The 19,673-nt window shown below is 34.1% G+C and overlaps 1 protein-coding gene across 4 annotated transcripts in view; it reads right to left on the reverse strand.

The window, feature by feature from the left end:
* LOC145267024 (exocyst complex component 4-like) overlaps window positions 1-19,673 on the reverse strand; it is a 195,533-nt gene that overhangs the window by 169,800 nt on the left and 6,060 nt on the right. For all 4 annotated transcript variants that reach the window (XM_080122954.1, XM_080122953.1, XM_080122952.1 and 1 more), the window contains exons 2-3: window positions 8,013-8,053; window positions 3,302-3,390 (exon numbers count right to left, since the gene is read on the reverse strand). In XM_080122954.1, the coding sequence (XP_079979080.1) occupies window positions 3,302-3,390; window positions 8,013-8,053 (130 nt within the window). The remainder of the gene's footprint in view (window positions 1-3,301; window positions 3,391-8,012; window positions 8,054-19,673) is intronic.

Consider the following 19,673-nt stretch of genomic DNA (forward strand, 5'->3'; position numbering starts at 1 on the left):
TACTGAACGCACAGCACCATGGTGGTTTAAAAAATTTCATAGCGGCAACAAGAGTCTTGAAGATCATGAGCATAGCGGTCGGCTATCGGATATTGACAACGATCAATTAAGAGATTTAGTCGAAGCCAATCCACGCACAACTGTTTAAGAACTTGCTTCTGAATTAGACATAACGTATCCAACGATTTCCAGTTATTTGAAAAAGATTGAAAAGATAAAAAAACTTGATAAATGGGTGCCTTATGAATTGAACAACCACTTTAAGAAACGCTGTTACAAGAAACCACACTTCCCAAAGCCAGAGTTGCCCTTAAAGAAGGTCATGCTGACTGTTTGGTGGTCTACGGCCAGTCTCATCCATTACAAATGTTGAATGCAGGCGAAAACATTACAGCAGAGAAGTACTGTCAACAAATGGATGAAATGTATCAGAAACTTCGACAACAGCACCCACCATTAGTAAACAGAACAGGCCCAATACTTCTCTACGACAATACCCGACCACACGTTGCTAAACTGACTCTGCAGATGTTGAACGAATTGGGCTATGAAACTCTGCCTCATTCACCATACTCTCGAGACCTCTCACCTACAGACTACCACTTTTTCAAACATCTCAACAACTTTCTGCCTGAGAAATGCTTCAAAAACCTAAGCAATATCAAAAACGCCTTCAGCGACTTAATCGCCACCAGAACGTAAGATTTTTATGTTACTGGCATAAATATATTTGTTTTGTGTTGGCAGAAGTGTGTTGACTCTGATGTTTATTTCAATCAATAATTTTTTGTTTGAGACGAGATGTGTTTGATCTGAATCTAAAAGCTAAAAACTGCAAGAACTTTTCTTGTCAACCTGATGTAATGATACAAATTATTCTCATCTCAAAAATCCAGAATATTAGAATATTAGAATATTAATTGGCTGAAAGATGAGACCAAATCATTTAAGTAATATAAAGTATCAATTTATCTGGAAATCTTTCGGTCAAACTAAGGAATCTGCACAGATTTTCTAGTGGAATCCTTTATTTAGATTACTCTCATTCCGTCAAATCTTAATTCACAATTGTATTCTTTGTACATTCTTTCTTTTTTGCGGACGGTTATCCTCATCTTCATAGTCGTTGTTTCACCACGTTTCGGCCAATGCATCCTCTGGCCTTCTTCAGGTGGTTAACTGTGACGGGATAAGAATACCGAGTCTTGTAACTTATCCCCAGTAATTACTGCCTTCCATACTGCCTGTTGTTGTCTCACCACGTTTTGTCCAACTAACCTCTGACCTGCTTGGCTAGGATTGAAACCGCTATCTTCAGACAATGCTCATCTGGAACCGTAGAGACTCAACGCCTCTATCCACTGTGCCATGGGCCCCGAAATTTGATCAAGGTTGGATTTCGTAGTCTTACAAATCCAATTTTGTGTTCTTATCTGGTCTTCCATCGTCGGATCCGTACCAAATTTTTTTATTTACTTGTTCTTATTTTTGGAATCATTTGAGATGCGGCTTCATAATTTGTGTATTTATTCTTTTTGTGGACTGTCATCCTAATTTTCATAGTTATAAATAAATTAATAAAAAAATAAAAATAATGTATTCTTCATTGATTGAGATTGTCGGACTGACTTCCTCATCTTGGTTGTTGTAGTCACAACGTTTCGGCCATTTTGCCCTCCGGCCTTCATCAGGTGTTCCCCAGTTCGATACAAAACACCTGATGAAGGCCGGAGGGCAAAACGGCCGAAACGTTGTGACTACAACAACCAAGATGAGGAAGTCAGTCCGACAATCTCAATCAATGAAAACACCTCATCTCAAAAATACAGACAATTACCAATGTATTCTTCGTATCGCCCGCACTAGTGCCGCTTACAACTAAATTAGTACTTCTGCAGTTTAAAACCGGTTTTTCTGTGAGTCCCGGCAATGCCCAATGGACAGATTATACTGAGTGAACGGAAGTCAAAAAAAAAACGAACAAAAAAAGAGAAAATAAAACAACCTACCGTAATAATTTCATAAATTTTACTGTTTTATTTATTTTTTTATGGCAAGTGTATTTTTTTTGGGGGAGGGATAATAAAAGTTTTGTTTCTTTGAATTAGTGAACAAATATATTTTTTTTGTTTTGTTTTTGTATGGAAAGTAATTTTGGTATTTTTTTTTTTTTACAACCTACCTCAGCGTAGTATAAACACCCCTCCTCCCAGCTTTCTCATGCTAAGAACGGCTTTCGGAATAAACACCTCCCAACCTCCCCATGTTAAGAACAGCTTTCAAGGTTGGGGTGTTTATTCCGAAAGCCATTCTTAACATGGGGAGGTTGGAAGTGTTTAATACTGGAATTTTTTTTTTTTCCTTGTCACAAGACTTGTTACTTGAAGAAATGCAATGCTACTTTTCCCTTTCTTTTCATTTCCTTTAAAATTCTTCTTTCCTTTCTTTTTTTTTCTTCCAGTTTTTACCGTCTGCTCGCTTGCGTCTCTTTTTGCTCATTCGGTATAATCTGCCAGTTTTCGTCATTCGGCAAGCGTTGCTGAGCGAGACGTACAGAAAAAAAACAGGCCTTAAACTGCAGAAGTACCATTAAATTTACCTAATACTTTAACTGTTGCACCATGGGTCAGAAATATAATATCAAACGTATTACTCCCCCGTGATGTTCATCAAAGAAGCAAGCGGCCACGTGTTTGTGTTTTGTGCGGCTGTACAAACGATTGCAGGCATTCTTCTGTCCTGCAGGCTGAGAAGAAAGAAAAATCAAATGATCCAAGATGGCGTCCGTGATCTTTTTAAGCCCTCGATCTTGCACAGTTCTCACATGGTTACATGATACACCTGCTAATGAGGCATGCTCGTACACTATAAAATCAGGTTGCTGGGAGGAGTTGGTTGGTTTGCGGTTTTGTTTTACGGCATATCAACCCTTTTCAGGTTATTTAATGCCGAATCTGGTGATTTTGAAGAACGATTTTTTTAATATAGTATATTTGTTTTTTAAGTCGTATTCTATTTAACCCATAGTTGGGACCCTAACAGGTGCTACCACTCCGGGTCAGAGTGGACCTGGGAGCAATGGCAATTAAAGGGTGGCTTGGGAGGAGTTGAGACAGCATTCAGACCTGCATACTGTGAACAGTGCTCTGTGTCATATCAGCCTTTTTGATACAACGTGTGTAGTGAAATTTGCTTTGCGTCTCGTTACACCTTTTCTTTTTGGTTTTGCTACAACCCTCCCCCCACACACACACAACTTTCGTCGCGCCATCTTCACACGCTACATAACACGATAACTTACCTGAAACCAATTCACTCAATGTTCGATCACTTTCTCGGAAAGCTTTTTCGATTCTTGTTTTTTCTTTCTCTCTCTTTTCAAAATCGGCACTAAAACAAAGGGGGAAAAAACATGTAAAGCTTCAATTAGTTCTGATGACAAAGATTAAATCTCCACAATATAAGGAGAATCATAATCGATTATAATCAGCTAACGTGCGAGGTGCCTTCAATAAGTTTCCAGGCTCTTTTTTATACAGGCATTTAAAATTGTCGTATAATCTTGAAAAATCAGTATATTATTGCTATACATGTTATGAGATAACTGATAAATTTTTATGATTTCAGGCTCAAGAGAACAGCTACAGCAGGAATTGGAATACACCCAACTAAAGCCTGATTGTCACAGCTGGTGGATTTCAAAGATGCAATCTGGACGTGAGGACACTTTAGAAGAACGATATGCAATAAAATTTTGTTTTAAACTTGGAAAAATGTCACAGATGTATGGAATACTTCAGACTGCTTTTGGACCATCTTGCATGAATCGAGCATTAGTTTTTGATTGGCAGAAGAGATTCAAGGAAGGCAGGGATTCTGTGAGGGGTGATGTGTTCATTTGTTTTCCTGTCGTGTCTGTTATAGAGCGTGGTGTCATCAGCATATATACCCATCTCACAGACAATTTTGTCAGGGAGGTCATTTATGAATATTAGGAATAGTAGAGGTCCAAGGATAGACCCCTGAGGCACTCCCGCATTTATATCATATTGTTTAGATGTACGGCCATCGAGGACAACCTGGATTTTTCTCTTATCTAAGAAGGATTTAATTATGTTAAGTATTCTACCAGTGATACCGTATGATCTGTCAAAAGCCTTAGATATATCTAGAGCTACCACTCTACCCTCCTCTGCTTTGTCAAGTGAATGGTATATACGTTCAGAGATTAAAGTTAGGATGTCTGCTGTGGAACGGGCTTGCCTAAATCCATTTCTACGATGATGATAGTTGTGGTGTAACCCTATGAGAATGGTGACAATGAAATGCATTATTATTGTGCGCAAACATAGTAATAAAATTTAATAAAGTTAAAGGAACAAAACAAACAAGTTTTACTGCACTTACATTGCTTCTAAGTCATTGTGTGCTGATGTTGGTGCATTGCAGCCAGAGGAGATTACTTCAAAGAGGACTAAAGTTTCATGTGTGCACTATCAATAAAAGTGCCCATATGAAAAAGTCTGGAAACTTATTGGAGGCATCTTGTACATCTTAACTTCCAGCATAGCTCTACCAGAATTGGTGACAAATCAGTCCCTTTGCTTTTTCTTTCTCATGCCTATATCTCCCCTGTGCATGTACTCCTCTTTTTTTTTTAACGTTTTTTTTTTTATTTAATAATCATCAAAAAGTTTATTTGGTCTTATTTTAATTAAGAATTATTGAAATTAGTTTTATTCTTGTTAAAATGTTTTTGACTCCTAATGGGGTATGACACCAATGATTTCGACGATCGTTTTTATAACCAGAAGTTATAATAAAAAACAATTAGAAGCTTCTAAAGTTACTATAAAAATTGTTAAATTTTGGATTCAAACAGTTCGCCATCATCTCTGTCACGAACCTGCATTTGATTCTTTGCCGCCATCTTTGTTACTAGGAATTACTTAACACTTAAGATTGGAACTGTACTGATTCTTCACTGCCATCTTTGTTCAGCATAATGTCTTAACACTTAACAGGTTATGGGCCCAGCACACTTCCATTAAGAAAATTTAAGAGATTAAAGTTAGGATGTCTGCTGTGGAACGGGCTTGCCTAAATCCATTTCTACGATGATGATAGTTGTGGTGTAACCCTATGAGAACGGTGACAATGAAATGTGTTATTATTGTGCGCAAACATAGTAATAAAATTTAATAAAGTTAAAGGAACAAAAAAACAAGTTTTAATGCACTTACATTGCTTCGAAGTTATTGTGCGCTGATTTTGGTGTCAACATAATTCATGAATACGTTGCGATCATCTGGATCATCAGCGTCATCAGATTCTTCACCGACAACTGCAGTTGCCTGTGAAGTCAGGTTTTCTTCTATTTTTCTAAAATCGTTTTAAACCATTTTAGGAATATTATGCATTAGATCCGTTTCTTTTATGATGAAATTTTGTTATTTTGATTTCAACAATTTTATTTTTATACTTTCATAAAACATATTTATTATATAAACTTTTATTTTTCAAATTAAAAAAAACGTATCTTTTCATACTTTCATAAGCATATATTTATTATATGAATACAAATAAAAAAAACTTATTTTTAAAATTAAAAAGAAACTTATTTTTATAATTTCATAAACACATTTTTCTTATAAAATTTCAAATAAACTAAAAACTTATTTTTTTAAATTTTGTTACTAAAAGTGCAAATAAAGACCAATTGTGTTATTTTTATCTTTTTATAATTTATTTTGTTAATTTTTATTGTATATTTTTCAATGATGTCCTGTATTAGCGTTCAACCTTTCCAAGATGGGAACAACATTCTGGAATGCCGGAATAAAACTAAGCGATCACATGAAGAACAGACGCTCGTTAGACACGTGTGTATATATGTACAGAATATATACACACCCCCACAAGAATATTACAAAGGGAGGGAGGAAGGAAGGGAAAGGGGGAGTGAGAAAGGGAGAATGATAGAAAGATTGCTAGAGAGAGGTAGAGAGATGCAAGTTTTGGTTCTTAGAATTCAACCTAATCAAAAAACAAAACCACAGAAAAGTCTTTATAATGTACATACTCATCATGCAACAGAAACGTCATATTCCAAAAATCACGTAAATTGGCCAAGTAGTTTTGTTTTTATAAAGAAAACTGTTTTTAAGGGATTAATGGGAATTCATCCGCACTATAACATAAATTTAGTTTCAATGAATCATTGCTGAGTTATCTCCCTTTGATAACTGACATTTTTTGCATAATGGCGATCAAGACAGTCACTTCTCAGATACTCATAAAATTTGGATTTTCTTAAGTCAGAAATATTAAAATTAAATTTTGATTTTCAAAAGTCATAAGTATTAAATTTAAATTTGAATTTTCTTAAGTCAGAAATATTAAATTTAAATTTGAATTTTCTTAAGTCAGAAATATTAAATTTAAATTTGAATTTTCTTAAGTCAGAAATATTAAATTTAAATTTGGATTTTCTTAAGTCAGAAATATTAAATTTAAATTTGGATTTTCTTAAGTCAGAAATATTAAATTTAAATTTGGATTTTCTTAAGTCAGAAATATTAAATTTAAATTTGGATTTTCTTAAGTCAGAAATGTTAAATTTAAATTTGGATTTTCTTAAGTCAGAAATATTAAATTTAAATTTTCTTACGTCAGAAATATTAAATTTAAATTTTCTTACGTCAGAAATATTAAATTTAAATTTGGATTTTCTCAGTCAGAAATATTAAATTTAAATTTGGATTTTCTTACGTCAGAAATATTAAATTTAAATTTGGATTTTCTCAGTCAGAAATATTAAATTTAAATTTGGATTTTCTTAAGCCAGAAATATTAAATTTAAAATTTGGATTTTCTTAAGTCAGAAGTAGTTAAACTAAAGTTTTGATTTTTTTTTCATGTATGGAGTACTTAAATATTACCACATTGTTTAAAAAGCACATGTTTTCGATTTTTATCTTTACGAAAAAGATTTAAAACCACTGATATATTTCTTTGGGACCACGTGAGATAATAGCAAGGGAAGTAACTCAGTTTTGCTAAAATCAAGGCCATTAACTCATATTTATGATTGTTAACAAACAATTGGCAATAGTTACATGCTATTTACCTCCCCTTGGAACTCTCCAGTGTTTTTTAGCCAAACATTTTATTTTTGCTCTTTTTGGTCAAAAAAGCTAAAACTAATTGATGTAATTTTTTGGAATACGACATCTTCGTTCTATGACAGGTATATAAATCATACAGATTTTTCTGTGTTTTTTTTTATTCTCGGTTTAATGTTCATAGGGAATATGAGTTGGAACAGATTCATTGAGAGTATTGCCAAGGCTGCTGCAGAGAAGGTGGGCTCTCTTTACCATGCTAGAAATCTACTTACGCCTGAAAGTATCCTGTACCTTTATAAGTCTACCATTCGTCCATGTATGGAGTACTGTTGTCACATTTGGGCTGGTGTATCTGCTACTAGTCTCTCACTCCTGGACAGGGGTCAAGAGAGAGTTGCCAACCTGATAGGTCCTGAACTGACATCTAGGCTTCAGCTTCTGTCCCATCGACAAGATGTTGCATCCCTCTGCCTGTTCTACAAGTACTTTAACGGTGAATGCTCTGACGAACTACAAGCACTTGTGCCCCCTCGATATAAATACCCATCCCACCCCTTCACAGTAGAGATCCCTAGGTGTAAGAAGGCCTTCTACTCCAACAGTTTCTTCCCCACAACTGCTAGACTTTGGGACTCCCTTCCGGGATTCTGCTTTCTCAACTGTACTGACATGCAGAAGTTCAAGTGTAATGTGAACAGACATCTTGCTGCTCATCTCCCTTCATAATATCCCTGCAACTTATGTCCCCGATAGTAGCCCCCTATACAAAAAAAGAAAAACAAGGTTTTATGAGACAGGTCACATTTTTGGCCCAGCCAATACCCAATACCTCTGCTAGTCATACATAAAATAATCTCACAGTAATAGCACAAACTATTTACTTACCTTGAAGAAAGGGTTCGGACAATTGTCATAAGGAAATTAGACTGCAATAAGAAAAAAAATATATATAAAAGCAGATGTATGTGTATGTGTGTGTATCTGTAAATATTTAACCGATAAACTCTTAAACGTAACACTGAAATTAACAGGAAACAGTAATCATACACCAATGATGGTTAATAACGAGTAAAATCTTTGCTTGGATGGCTGAATAACGCATACAGAAATATGTCAGCAAGTTGCAATACAAAATGTTCATTTCAACTTGCCAACATATTTCTATTACTTTTGCGTATGTGCAAATTCATTCATAATTTAAAATTTTTCTTATCTATCTGTTGGATTAGGAAACATAGCTGAAGCGTTAAATGTTTTGGGTTCGATTCTAGCTGATGGCACCCAAATCATTTCTTTAAACATTTGAAATCAGTTCTAATATACATATGTGTGTGTGTGTGTGTGTGTAAATATTTAACAATTAAATTCTTAAACTACAAGTCAGATAACACTGAAATTAACAGGAAATAATAACCATGCAGAAAGTGTGCTTTATAACGAACTAACGAGGGGTACCTGGCGTTGCCCGGGTGTTTGGAGGTGTGTGTGGAAATTCCGGGGGGGGGGGGTGTTAAAAAAAAAAGTAAGTATGAGGATCGAACCCGAACCGTTGAGGCAAAGTTGTAAATTAAAGTGTGAAAAAAATGTGCGACGTTAACCATTGCCCCACCGCGAGATGCTAACGGAAACACGTTTGAATTTATTCAATTATTTGGATTTGGCAGGTGCCCGTTTTAATGAGTTAATGAGGTCAAGTTTGACCGCGAAATAGTATTTCATTTACTGCGGAACGCTTTTTTTTTTAATTTTTATTTTCCCAAGATGTTATAGGAAAAAGACTAACCCACATGCGGCGAGCGACAAATGTTGAATATTTATCTTCCTGAAATCGAGCAAATTAAATAGACAGGTGAGCTTTGTTGTTAACTGTGAGATATTACGATTTATATGTGATATAAAAAGTTTTTTAAAGTTGTGAACCGACCGACCGCTTCTCTGAAAAAAGCCTTTTGTAGACATACAGAAAAAGCGAACACATATACATACATACATTTTCGCTTTTATATTTATAGATAAAATCTTTGTTTGGATGGATTACTAACGCATACAGAAGTCGGCAAGTTAAAATGCAAAATGTTTATTTCAACTGGCCGACATTATTACTAGTTAGTGAATGCGTAAAACTAATCATGGCTAAAAGTCGTCTTATGTCTTATCCATCTGTAGTGAATGTGACTGGAGTGCTGAATGAGAGAACATAGCTGGAGTGTTAAATGTGTTACAAGAAAAGAGATGTTCCTTTCCATGTAAATAAGAAGAGCATTAGATAAGTGAAAATGAGATTAGGATAAGCCGAGACTCGAACCTTGTAAGCAAGGTTCAGAAATAGAATGCTAGAAATCGGAATGTTGAAAAGGTCTATTGTTAAATCTATATATCTATAAAAGTGAACGTGTCTGTCCGTCTGTCTGTGTGTCTGTGTACATTTCCCTACGCAATAACTCTTCAATTTTTAGTCTATAGACTCAAAATTTGAAATACCGGGTACTGAGATTTGGGAAAATCGATGTGACGGGTGACAGCCAGAAATTTGGCTGTTAAGGGGTCAAATTTCAACGATTTGACTTTTAAGAACTCTACCAAACTCCTCCGACAATTTTGGGTCTAGACACTTGAAATTTTAGATATAGGTTCCTTGAACATGGATCTAACTTAATAAAGTGATTTGAGCCCGAAACAATAAATTTTAAGGGGTCATAATAGGGGTCAAAGTTTTAAAAAATTAACCATTTTTTTTGTTTTTTTTGCTTTTTTTGCACAGCATACACCTCCAAACACCCGAGCAAGGGGTCAAAGTTCAACGATTTGACCTTTGAGAATTTTACCAAACTCCTCTGCCAATTGTGGGTCTAAACACTTGAAATTTTAGATATAGGTTCCTTGGACATGGATATAACTTAATAACTTGATTTGAGTCCAAAACAATAAATGTTAAGGGGACATAATAGGGGTCAAAGTTTAAAAAAATTGACCGCTTTTTCTTTTTTTTTTCTCAACATACACCTCCAAACACCCGGGCAACGCCGGGCTGAAATGCTAGTTATATTATAAAATTGTTAGATATTGTTTATATCGTAAAAAGAATTGATTGTTCATTCTTTTACAAAATTGAACATTAAAAATGTCAGCTTAAAAGAATGAACACTGCAAATTAAAAATACATTGTTAAAAAAATAGGTTAGAGTGTATGTTGAGAATTCTTTTTGTTGTCAAAAGCGTGTTTAGAAAAACGTGTGCATAGCCACATGAATTGGTCACGTTTGGGAAACACACTTTTGACGTCATAGACGAAGGGGGATTCTCAATATAGGAGCTAGAGTTAGTCAGATCAGGGCAGAACAGTCAACAGAGTCGGTCAGAGAGAGTTGATCGGCCAAGAGTTGATATGGTCAGAGGAGGGTTCCCTTAGAGGAGAAGGGGTAGAAGATTAAACCATGTAGATTCCGAATTTGAATTCCTGACATCATCATCATTTGACCGGTCCAATGAATAAAGAATCATCTTTGTGTTTTTGTAAAACTGTTTGTCATGTGTCATCATTCAACACCCAAAAGGTAATGTGTTAAACATCTTATGATGAACTTTGTATAACCCTTCTAAGAATATGTATCTTTCCTCGTCTCTATATGTGTTACAAGAAATATAAGAACCGTATATGTATAAATCTCTCTCACTCTCTCCCTCATCATCACTATCGTTATAGCCATTATATGTATCATCTCAATATGAATACCCAGTCATACCTCCTTAAAAATGTCCCCCGCTATTCAACAAATGTTTTCGTTTTGATTCTAGCTGATGGCACCCAAGTCATTTCTTTAAACATTTGAAATCAGTACTAATATATAATCAGTACTAATAAGGGGGCGCCCTGCTTTGCCCGGTTGTAAAATGCGCTTAAATATATTTTAATTTGTCCAGATTTTGTATATCTATCTATCTATCTATCTATCTATAAAAACAGAGATGTGTGTGCCATAGACGGTTTCTGATTGATTAATCCAATAATCACATCTCCTAAAAAACTATGGTTCCTACGTTCTTAACTTTACCATAAAATATTATGCCCTTATTTATTATCCATCTTGGGAGGGTCTATTTTTTCCCTAACTTGCCATTTACAAATTACGAAACTTACACCAGCCATCACAATCTAACATTACTAAAGTGCCGTCTGGCGCTAGCCGCACACACGTACACACAACACGAAAACAAACGCTGTCCTCCAAAGGACAGACTATTAGTACTACATATATTCCCAGCACCCGCGCACACACACATTCTTGCACTAGCCGCACACACGTACACACAACACAAAAACAAACGCTGTCCTCCAAATTTTTAACTATCACTTACTTACATCTTATAGTCTGCCTTTCTATCAAAAAACTTTTAACTATCACTTACTTACATATTATAGTCTGCACATTTTTTTTTTATTTTAACATATTGATAATATTTTTATTTCCGTTAACACTTTCATTCATTATTTCTGTTTAACCTGTGTTTAATCAAACACTTTACAATTACCGTTTAGTCAATAACAACCTATTTTATTTTTCTTATCTTACACCTGATTACATACATTATAACACAACTTTTTTTTTATTGGCTTTGACCCAGAAAATTTTTATTTAAAAACATTTTTGGGTTTGTCCCAGAGGGGCCTCTGGACATCCTTCCCCCGAACGGGGGAGCAAGCATTTTCTCCCCCCTTCGGGCATTTTCTCCCCCCCCACTGAAACATTCAACAGTGACACGACTAGACACACAGTATACCATTAACTTTTTAAAAAATAACATGTTTTATTTATTTTTTTATTTATTAAAGGTAAGAGAGTAATTCGGGTATGCATACTAAACTGTTAACCGTTAGTTTGCGTGTTCGATCCTGATCGATTCTACTTTTTTTTTTAATTCTATTTGTTTATTAAATCCTATCCGAAGCGGGGAGGGGCTATACCCTTTCCTTCCACCTCCCCCCAAGGGTGGGTTCCTAACGGAAGGGCGTCCGATCCTCCACTCACCTACGGGCAAGCAGGGGGAGCTGGCCACCATCCCCCCACCAAAAGGGGAAGCCTGGCATTTTCTCACCCGAAAGGGGGGAGCTTGGCAGTTTCTCCCCCCAAAGGAGGGAGCCGGTGTCCCCCCCCAAGGGTGGGGGGGGCGAAGAGGCCAGGAGGAGGTGACTTTTTTCCTTGGGGGGGGGGGGGAGAAGCCTCCAGGCACCCTCCTCCCTGAAGGTGGGGTTGGGGATTATCTCTCCCTGAAGGGGGGAGGCCGGCACCAAGCATGTAAATCCAGAGGGGTGACTTTTTTTGTTACCCCTCGGAGTGGGAAGGGGGCCGATCACCCAGGCAACACCAGGTAACCCCTGCTAGTATTATTATAGATTCGTGATTTCAAAAGTAAAAAAAGAAAGTATTTGGGTACCATCAGTTAGAATCCTAACCAAAAGCAAAACTGTAGAATGTAGAATTCAAAGCTGGTGACGTTACCACTGTACCAACATGACATGCATATGAACTGATTAAAAATCAAAAATAAACTAAGATGAATGGACAAAATGTATAACAATGTTTTTCAATTTTGACCCCCTTAAAAACTATTTTAACCGGCTAAAGACCCATAAAAGAACAGAACATAAAAAATCCGATCATTTGAGGCCCCCTAGCGCTGCTCTGTGACTTTTAGTTTTAAAAGAGATAGAGTTTGAAATTATGGAGACAGACAGACATATAGCCTTTTATATATAAGATAATATTCAATAGAGAATTGGCTCTGTAATAATAAACACAAAATCTGCATGAATTAAAATTAAGTGTAATTTACGGCCTGGAAAGGCTGATCACCCCCGCTAGTAGATAATATGTATATTAAATAATATATATAGTAAATAATATGTATATATTAAAAAAGAAAAAAAAGTTCTCGTATGAGCAAATAAAGCAGTCCATTGTGTTCGGTCGGTGGAAAAGTGCGAATAAAATATAAAAATCTCGTAATTTCTCTGTTAAAAGTGGGTTATTTATTTTCTTTATGGATTATACTTCCAAAATAAACTATTACAGTTGTTTTAAAAGTAATAGAAATATATTTTTTTTTTTAAAACAGTAATGAATTTTCCGAACTCAATATTTTCGATTTTTAAACTTTAAAAATCTATCAAAATTTTTCTATTGATTCTATTTTTACGATATTTTCAGGGTCAATGTGAAATTTTATGTTCTTTCCAATAAACCGAATATAATATTTTAGACAAACTTTTTTTTTAAATTCACGCCCCCCCCCATTTTCAAGTTTCTCTTAAAAAGTAAATAATTAATTTATGTGGAATAGTTTTATATATCACAAATTGAAGAGAAAAGGTCAATAAATAATATATTCAAATTTAAAACAAAAAAAAAATCCGTTTTTTTAGAAATTTACCTGTAAAGTCCGAAGTTTAAAACCTTTTTTTTAAAAAAAAAACACATTGTTTTTTTTGTTTTTTTTTTTTTAATGAAACCTTGGTCTTTGCTCCTTTAATTGAAAAAAAAAATTAGGGCTTGAATTACATTTTTCGAGGAGTTATAAGCTTGGAAAGATGGGGTGGAATTATTCACTATTTTCACGAAATTTCTGATACACCTATTGTAGCACTCTTTCTGAAGCCAAGCCAGGGTTTCTTTAGACTTGTAGGCCGGCGCCAACTACTGCTGTCACAGTCAGGGTCTGCACGCAGGCACCTGATTGCATCATGCATGACTCACCACAGCATATCCAGCTGACTTCAAAGATGTGAGGTGGCATGATGTGGACTCACTTAAAACCACGCCAAATACCATAACTATGGCCGAAAAATTTGTTTTCATCATCTTGGCACGACCCTGTTATTAGTGGAAATCCAGTGATGATTTTTTCTGGCAATGATCCTGTTGTCATAAGATGGATCAGTAGAAAGTATTAGTTGTACAGCGGCGCTTCTTCGACATCGCTCGTTTAATATTTTTTTCACATTCAGATATAGTAGAATGTTTCTATCGCTCTTGGAATTTGTATACAACCGGCTAACTAGTATATGAATTTTAGAGACGATGAACTTAAAAATTGACAATTCTATTTTCTTTAATTGCGAGTCATGCAAATAAAAATTTTAAAAAAAAAATGACTTGAGGGGAAAAAAAAATTATCCAAGAAACAGGAAATATATCTATGTAACAGTTTAACCAGCCAAATTATACATATTTGATGATTGGGAGTGAAAAAAAAAAAAAAAACCCACAGAATAAATGGGAAATATATCTGGCTTTGAGTTTGACCAGCCAGAATTTGATTTGATGGCTGTGGAAAGAAAGCCAAAAAAAATTAAAAAAAAAAAACAAAAAAAAAAACGACTGAATGCCCATTCTTGTTAAAGTTTGTACTTATAAAACACGTATTTCAAAACAAGTGCAGGTGACCATTTGAAATGAAATGCAGAAACTGTAGGCATTTCTATGTAAGCGATCGGCGCTTGAGCAACAAAGGTATCAATTAGCAGCAAACCCAGGTGTTAATTACAGGTGGGCAATGAAAGAAGCACAGAAGGACGGGAAAGGTACGCCAACAAGAGACGTTCACTTTAATCCTTAGAACTTCATGCCTAGATTTTTAGATATTTACTAGCAGACTGCCTGGTGTTGCCCGGTTGTAAAATATGCTTACATATGATTTTTAAATTCATTCAAATTACGTATTTATTATTATAGAGACAATTTTCTATTGATTATTATATTGAACCTAATATATGTTACTGATATCAAAATGAAAAAAAATATGTATGACTCGAGTGCCATTAACTAGAATTGAAACCAAAACATACAACTCTCCACTCTCATTCCTTAACCTCTGAACCATGCCCGTGTATATATATATATGCCTCTGAACCACCTGCCCATATATATATATATATATATATATATGCATCTGAACCACGCCCATATATATATATATGTATATATATATATATATACTAGATTACCCGTGACCCGTTGGGTCAGTATGTTATATTAGCTATGAAATTCAGGTATGAGCGTGACACTTGTGACGTAAAGAAAATAGTTTGTTTTTTTTACATAACAGAAACATTTCTATGAAAGTATATTAAAATGAAAAAAGAATATGAGTCGTTCTGTTTATTATATTTGATTATTTAAAAAAAAAAAAAAAATTACAGTTACTGAATTATAAGTGGTTGGCCATACTTATAGGTAAATGTGCACTGAACAGATACCATAATACTTATAGTTAAATTTAAATTTTGATATATCTGCTTTTTTTTTTTTTTTTACATCGTTCATTTCTGTATTATGTTTAAGTTATTTTAAACCCCACTCTTCCCATGTTAAATAATAATTTCGAAATAATAACGTTAATATTTCAGTGCATAGATTATGCACGCATGCGCAACCGGATGTCGTAAACCAGAAAGTGGGTTACATACATCGTTACAAGATCATTTAAGTTTTATAATTATATAGATATATATATATACCTCTGAACCACGCCAATATATATATATATATATATTATATATATATGAAAACATGAGAATGTATGTATGTGAGTGTGTGAGGACACTTCTCAACCTATATACTCAACGAATATTTGATCTGGAGACTTGAAATTTGGTATATAGGGTATTCAAACATATGGAAAACTTCCAATCGATTTTAAAGGGGTCAAAATTGAAAAATTGGTACGGGGGGGGGGGGTCATCGGATTTTTATCTGTTTGTCAACTGTTTCACAATGTTTGAAAACACTTTTTAAAGATCATGTCTATATAAAAGCCAAGTACGTCCAAGGATGGAATACTGTTGCCATATTTGGGCAGGAGCTGCTAAAAACAGCCTATCCTCCCTTGACAGAGTACAAAATAGACTTCGTAGCTTAGTGGGGGATGCCCTTTTCTCTACCCTGCAACCTCTCTCCCACAGAAGAGATGCTGCGAGCCTATCCTTGTTTTATCGTTATTTCCATGGCAGGTGCTCGTCTGAACTCCAATCTCTGGTCCCCCCTCGCCAATCTTTCACGAAAAACACCCGTCTAGCTGAATCAACTGTGAAAAATTTCCCCCACTCTATATCTGTGCCTAAATCAAAACGCGGATTCCATGAACAAAGCTTCTTTCTTAGAACTGCACGCCTGTGGAACTCTGTTCTGTCTGCCTGCTTCCCACCGGAAAAGTTAATTATTAAATTAAAAGTTTCTTGCAATGTACATCTTTTCTACTACAAGACAAACAAAAAAAAGATCACTGCCTAACACTGTAACTCCACGTGTGTCCCACGACAGATCGCAGACTCTCAACGTCGTGTACTGTGGATTTTTTTGTTCGACTATTCCTCTATTCCTCTTATGGCCAGATCGTCCTTTTCCCATTGGCGACTGTCGATGAGAACACACGCGGTTTATTTTATTTTTGGTTCATTTACAGTAAATTATATTCAATTAAACATGGTAAAAATAACAGAATTAACAATTTTATTAACTTTTAGTAAGAAATATAACAACAAAAATGTACTACCAAAGTGTGCCTGCCATTATCATGGGCGGGGAGTCAATACAGCTAACAATTGTATTTAATTTTTTTTTTTACATGTGGGGTGGGAGGAATACTTCCACCGGGCAACACCGGTACACAAGTTCTGCTAGTTTAAAATAAAATTAAAAGGAACAGAACATATCTTTGATTTAAAGTAAAAAGAGAAAAAAAAAAGTCAGTGTGCTTCTTTACAACAGCGTCAAAAACAATTCGGTCATTCTTCCTTATAAATTTTTCTTTAATAAATTTTTTCGGGTTGAAATTATTGCAATTTCTTTTCGTTTTTACACCATAGCAGACATGTGACACCTTAATAAGGAGAACTGTGCTGCTTGACTGCAAAGTGGGGTGTCAATTTAATAGAACATTATAATTGAAAAGTGATCCTCCACGTTAAAAGACATTAATAAACTTTTTTTTTAAATTTGGTACTTCTACAGTTTATCGCCGAAAATGGAGACGCCATTTTTTTTCGAGCACCTGTTGTTAAAATCAGAGGGAGAAATCAGTATTTTAAAGTGTGTGTGTACGGGTGGGGGGAACACACACACGCACACACACAATGTAAACAGAAAACAGTAAAATCTCCTAAAAATGTTAAATGGTATTCTAATCAGTAAATGTCAGCACATTACTTAAGGAAAAACAGTTAATTCTGCAGAAGCACCTGTTAAGCTACACAAGTTCTATAATTGAACACCCCACAAAAAAAAGAACGAAAAGCATAAAAATGTTTGGTGCTTATGTTTTTGTAAACTGCTTGTGAAAACTTTGTTTTAGATCAATTAAAATGCATTAAAAACTACGTAAGACAAAAAATAAAAGTGCTATAATATATTTTTATTTTTAATTTTGTTTAAGACAGCTTCTTCTCCTAATTTTAAATTGTACAGCAATGTAAAAAAAAAAAATTTGAAAATTCTATGTTCTGAAAAAAAAAAAAATTTTTTTTAAATGTCTTTGACATTATCCCCCTTGGAAATCTTTTCTTCTTTTTCATATAATTTTAAATGTTCCGCGAAAGATTCGTACGCCATGTGAGAAGGCAGTTTGCTACGCAAAGCACATTTAACAGCTGTCGTTTATGCTACCGCGCATGCGTAGCGTAAACGGAAGCTGTAAAATGTGTGTAAAAGTGGGTTCAGGGGTTAATACCATGCAAACGGTAAATTTGCGACGAGTTTGATTATCAGATTCGTTCTCAGCAACCTCAATTACCTCTAAAAAAACAAATTAGAGTGGTTGGTGTTCTGTTGTAGCGTATCGCTATAATTACCATATCTTTTTATTATAAGGGTTATAATTTTGTTATAAAAATCCAAATAAAGACTGTTTGGCACTTCTGCATGACAATGACGTAAGGCAAATGGGTGCTTGTCTATAATTGGGCCGAAAAAATTTTTTTATTTTTTACAAGAAAAATCTGAAAAAAATCTTTATAATGTACGTACTTGTCACAGCATGAAGATGTCATATTCCAAAAATCATGTAAATCGATCAAGTAGTTTTTTTTTTTATTTAAGAAAATCAAATATTATCACACGTTTTAGCGAAGAATTGCTTCATGCCATCTTGTTTGAGACTGATACGCTACTAACGACACCTGTAGGAAATATAGGATCAACAAGGGCAGACAATCGACTTGGAAACAAAAATTGCAAAACCCTGTTGTTGTTTTTTTTAAATGTCAAAGTTAATTTTTTATAATACAATATAATAAATTAACTTATTTAATAAATAAATAAATTGACTTTTTTTAATAAAGAGAATGTCGAAAACACTGGGGTTTTTTTTCATTTGAAAACAGACTTTAATTAGCGAACACAAAAAAACTAAGATTAAAATATACAAGATAAATCAATCAAGTATATTATTTTTTTTAAAAAGAAAATCAAATTTTACGATTTTGTATTATAAAAAAAAGTGTTTTCGACATTTAAGAATAAAAAATAAAAAAGTCGATTTTCTGCCCTTGTTGATCCTATATTTCCGACAGGTGTCGTTAGTAGCGTTTCAGTCTCAAACAAGATGGCGTGAAGAAATTCTTCGCTAAAACATGTGATAATATTTGATTTTCTTAAATAAAAAAAAAAATACTTGATCGATTTACGTGATTTTTGGAATACGACATTTTCATGCAGTGACAAGTACGTACATTATAAAGATTTTTTTCAGATTTTTATTGGAAAAATTTTTTTTTCGACCAATTATAGACGAGCAGTGCTTGTCTATAATTGGTAAAAAAAAAACCCTAAAATATACACATTTGCCGGTGCTTGTGACAAGCACCGGCAAATGTGTGTATTTTAGGTTCAAGAACGGCTGATGGAGGGCGTGTGTCGGCCAAACAGGAGTCGATAACTCATACCTTTCTAAACGTTTGTGCAAAGAAAATCCCTTGGAAGAGGTTTTTGAACAAATAAGGGAACTCTATTCCTTGTAACTGTGTAAAAACACTATATTCCAAAAAAAGATTCAATGAAATATATATATATATTATTATTATTAAAAAATTTCTATAAATATATATAAATAAATAAATAAAAACTTAAAAATTATATTTTGATATATGTTTATACAATCTTAATGTGAACCCCCCCCCCCAAAAAAAAACTATCTTTGTGTAAAAAGAAAATCAAATTATTCTTAAACCTCTATAAATGTTTTATGTTTTTAAATTTTGATATACGTTTATACAATCTTACTGTGAAAAAAAGAATTTTCTGTAAAAAAAAAAAAAAGAAAAAATTCTTAAACCTGTTTTTAAAGTTCTATTTTGCTTCATTGACAAACTAAAATCATATTTTCATACATTCACTCATTGACAAGAAATTATATTAATACATTAATATACTTTGTTACATTTTTTTTTATTCAATAAATGTTTCGATTTTCATATTTTTGTGTTATTTATTTCGTTATTATATATTTTTGAATTATCGTAAACATTTGTTGGTACTAGTGCGCTTATTGATCCGT

This window comes from Euprymna scolopes, chromosome 42 (genome assembly GCF_053919585.1).
Source record: "Euprymna scolopes isolate OS-2025 chromosome 42, ASM5391958v1, whole genome shotgun sequence".
NCBI classification, from domain to species: domain Eukaryota; kingdom Metazoa; phylum Mollusca; class Cephalopoda; order Sepiida; family Sepiolidae; genus Euprymna; species Euprymna scolopes.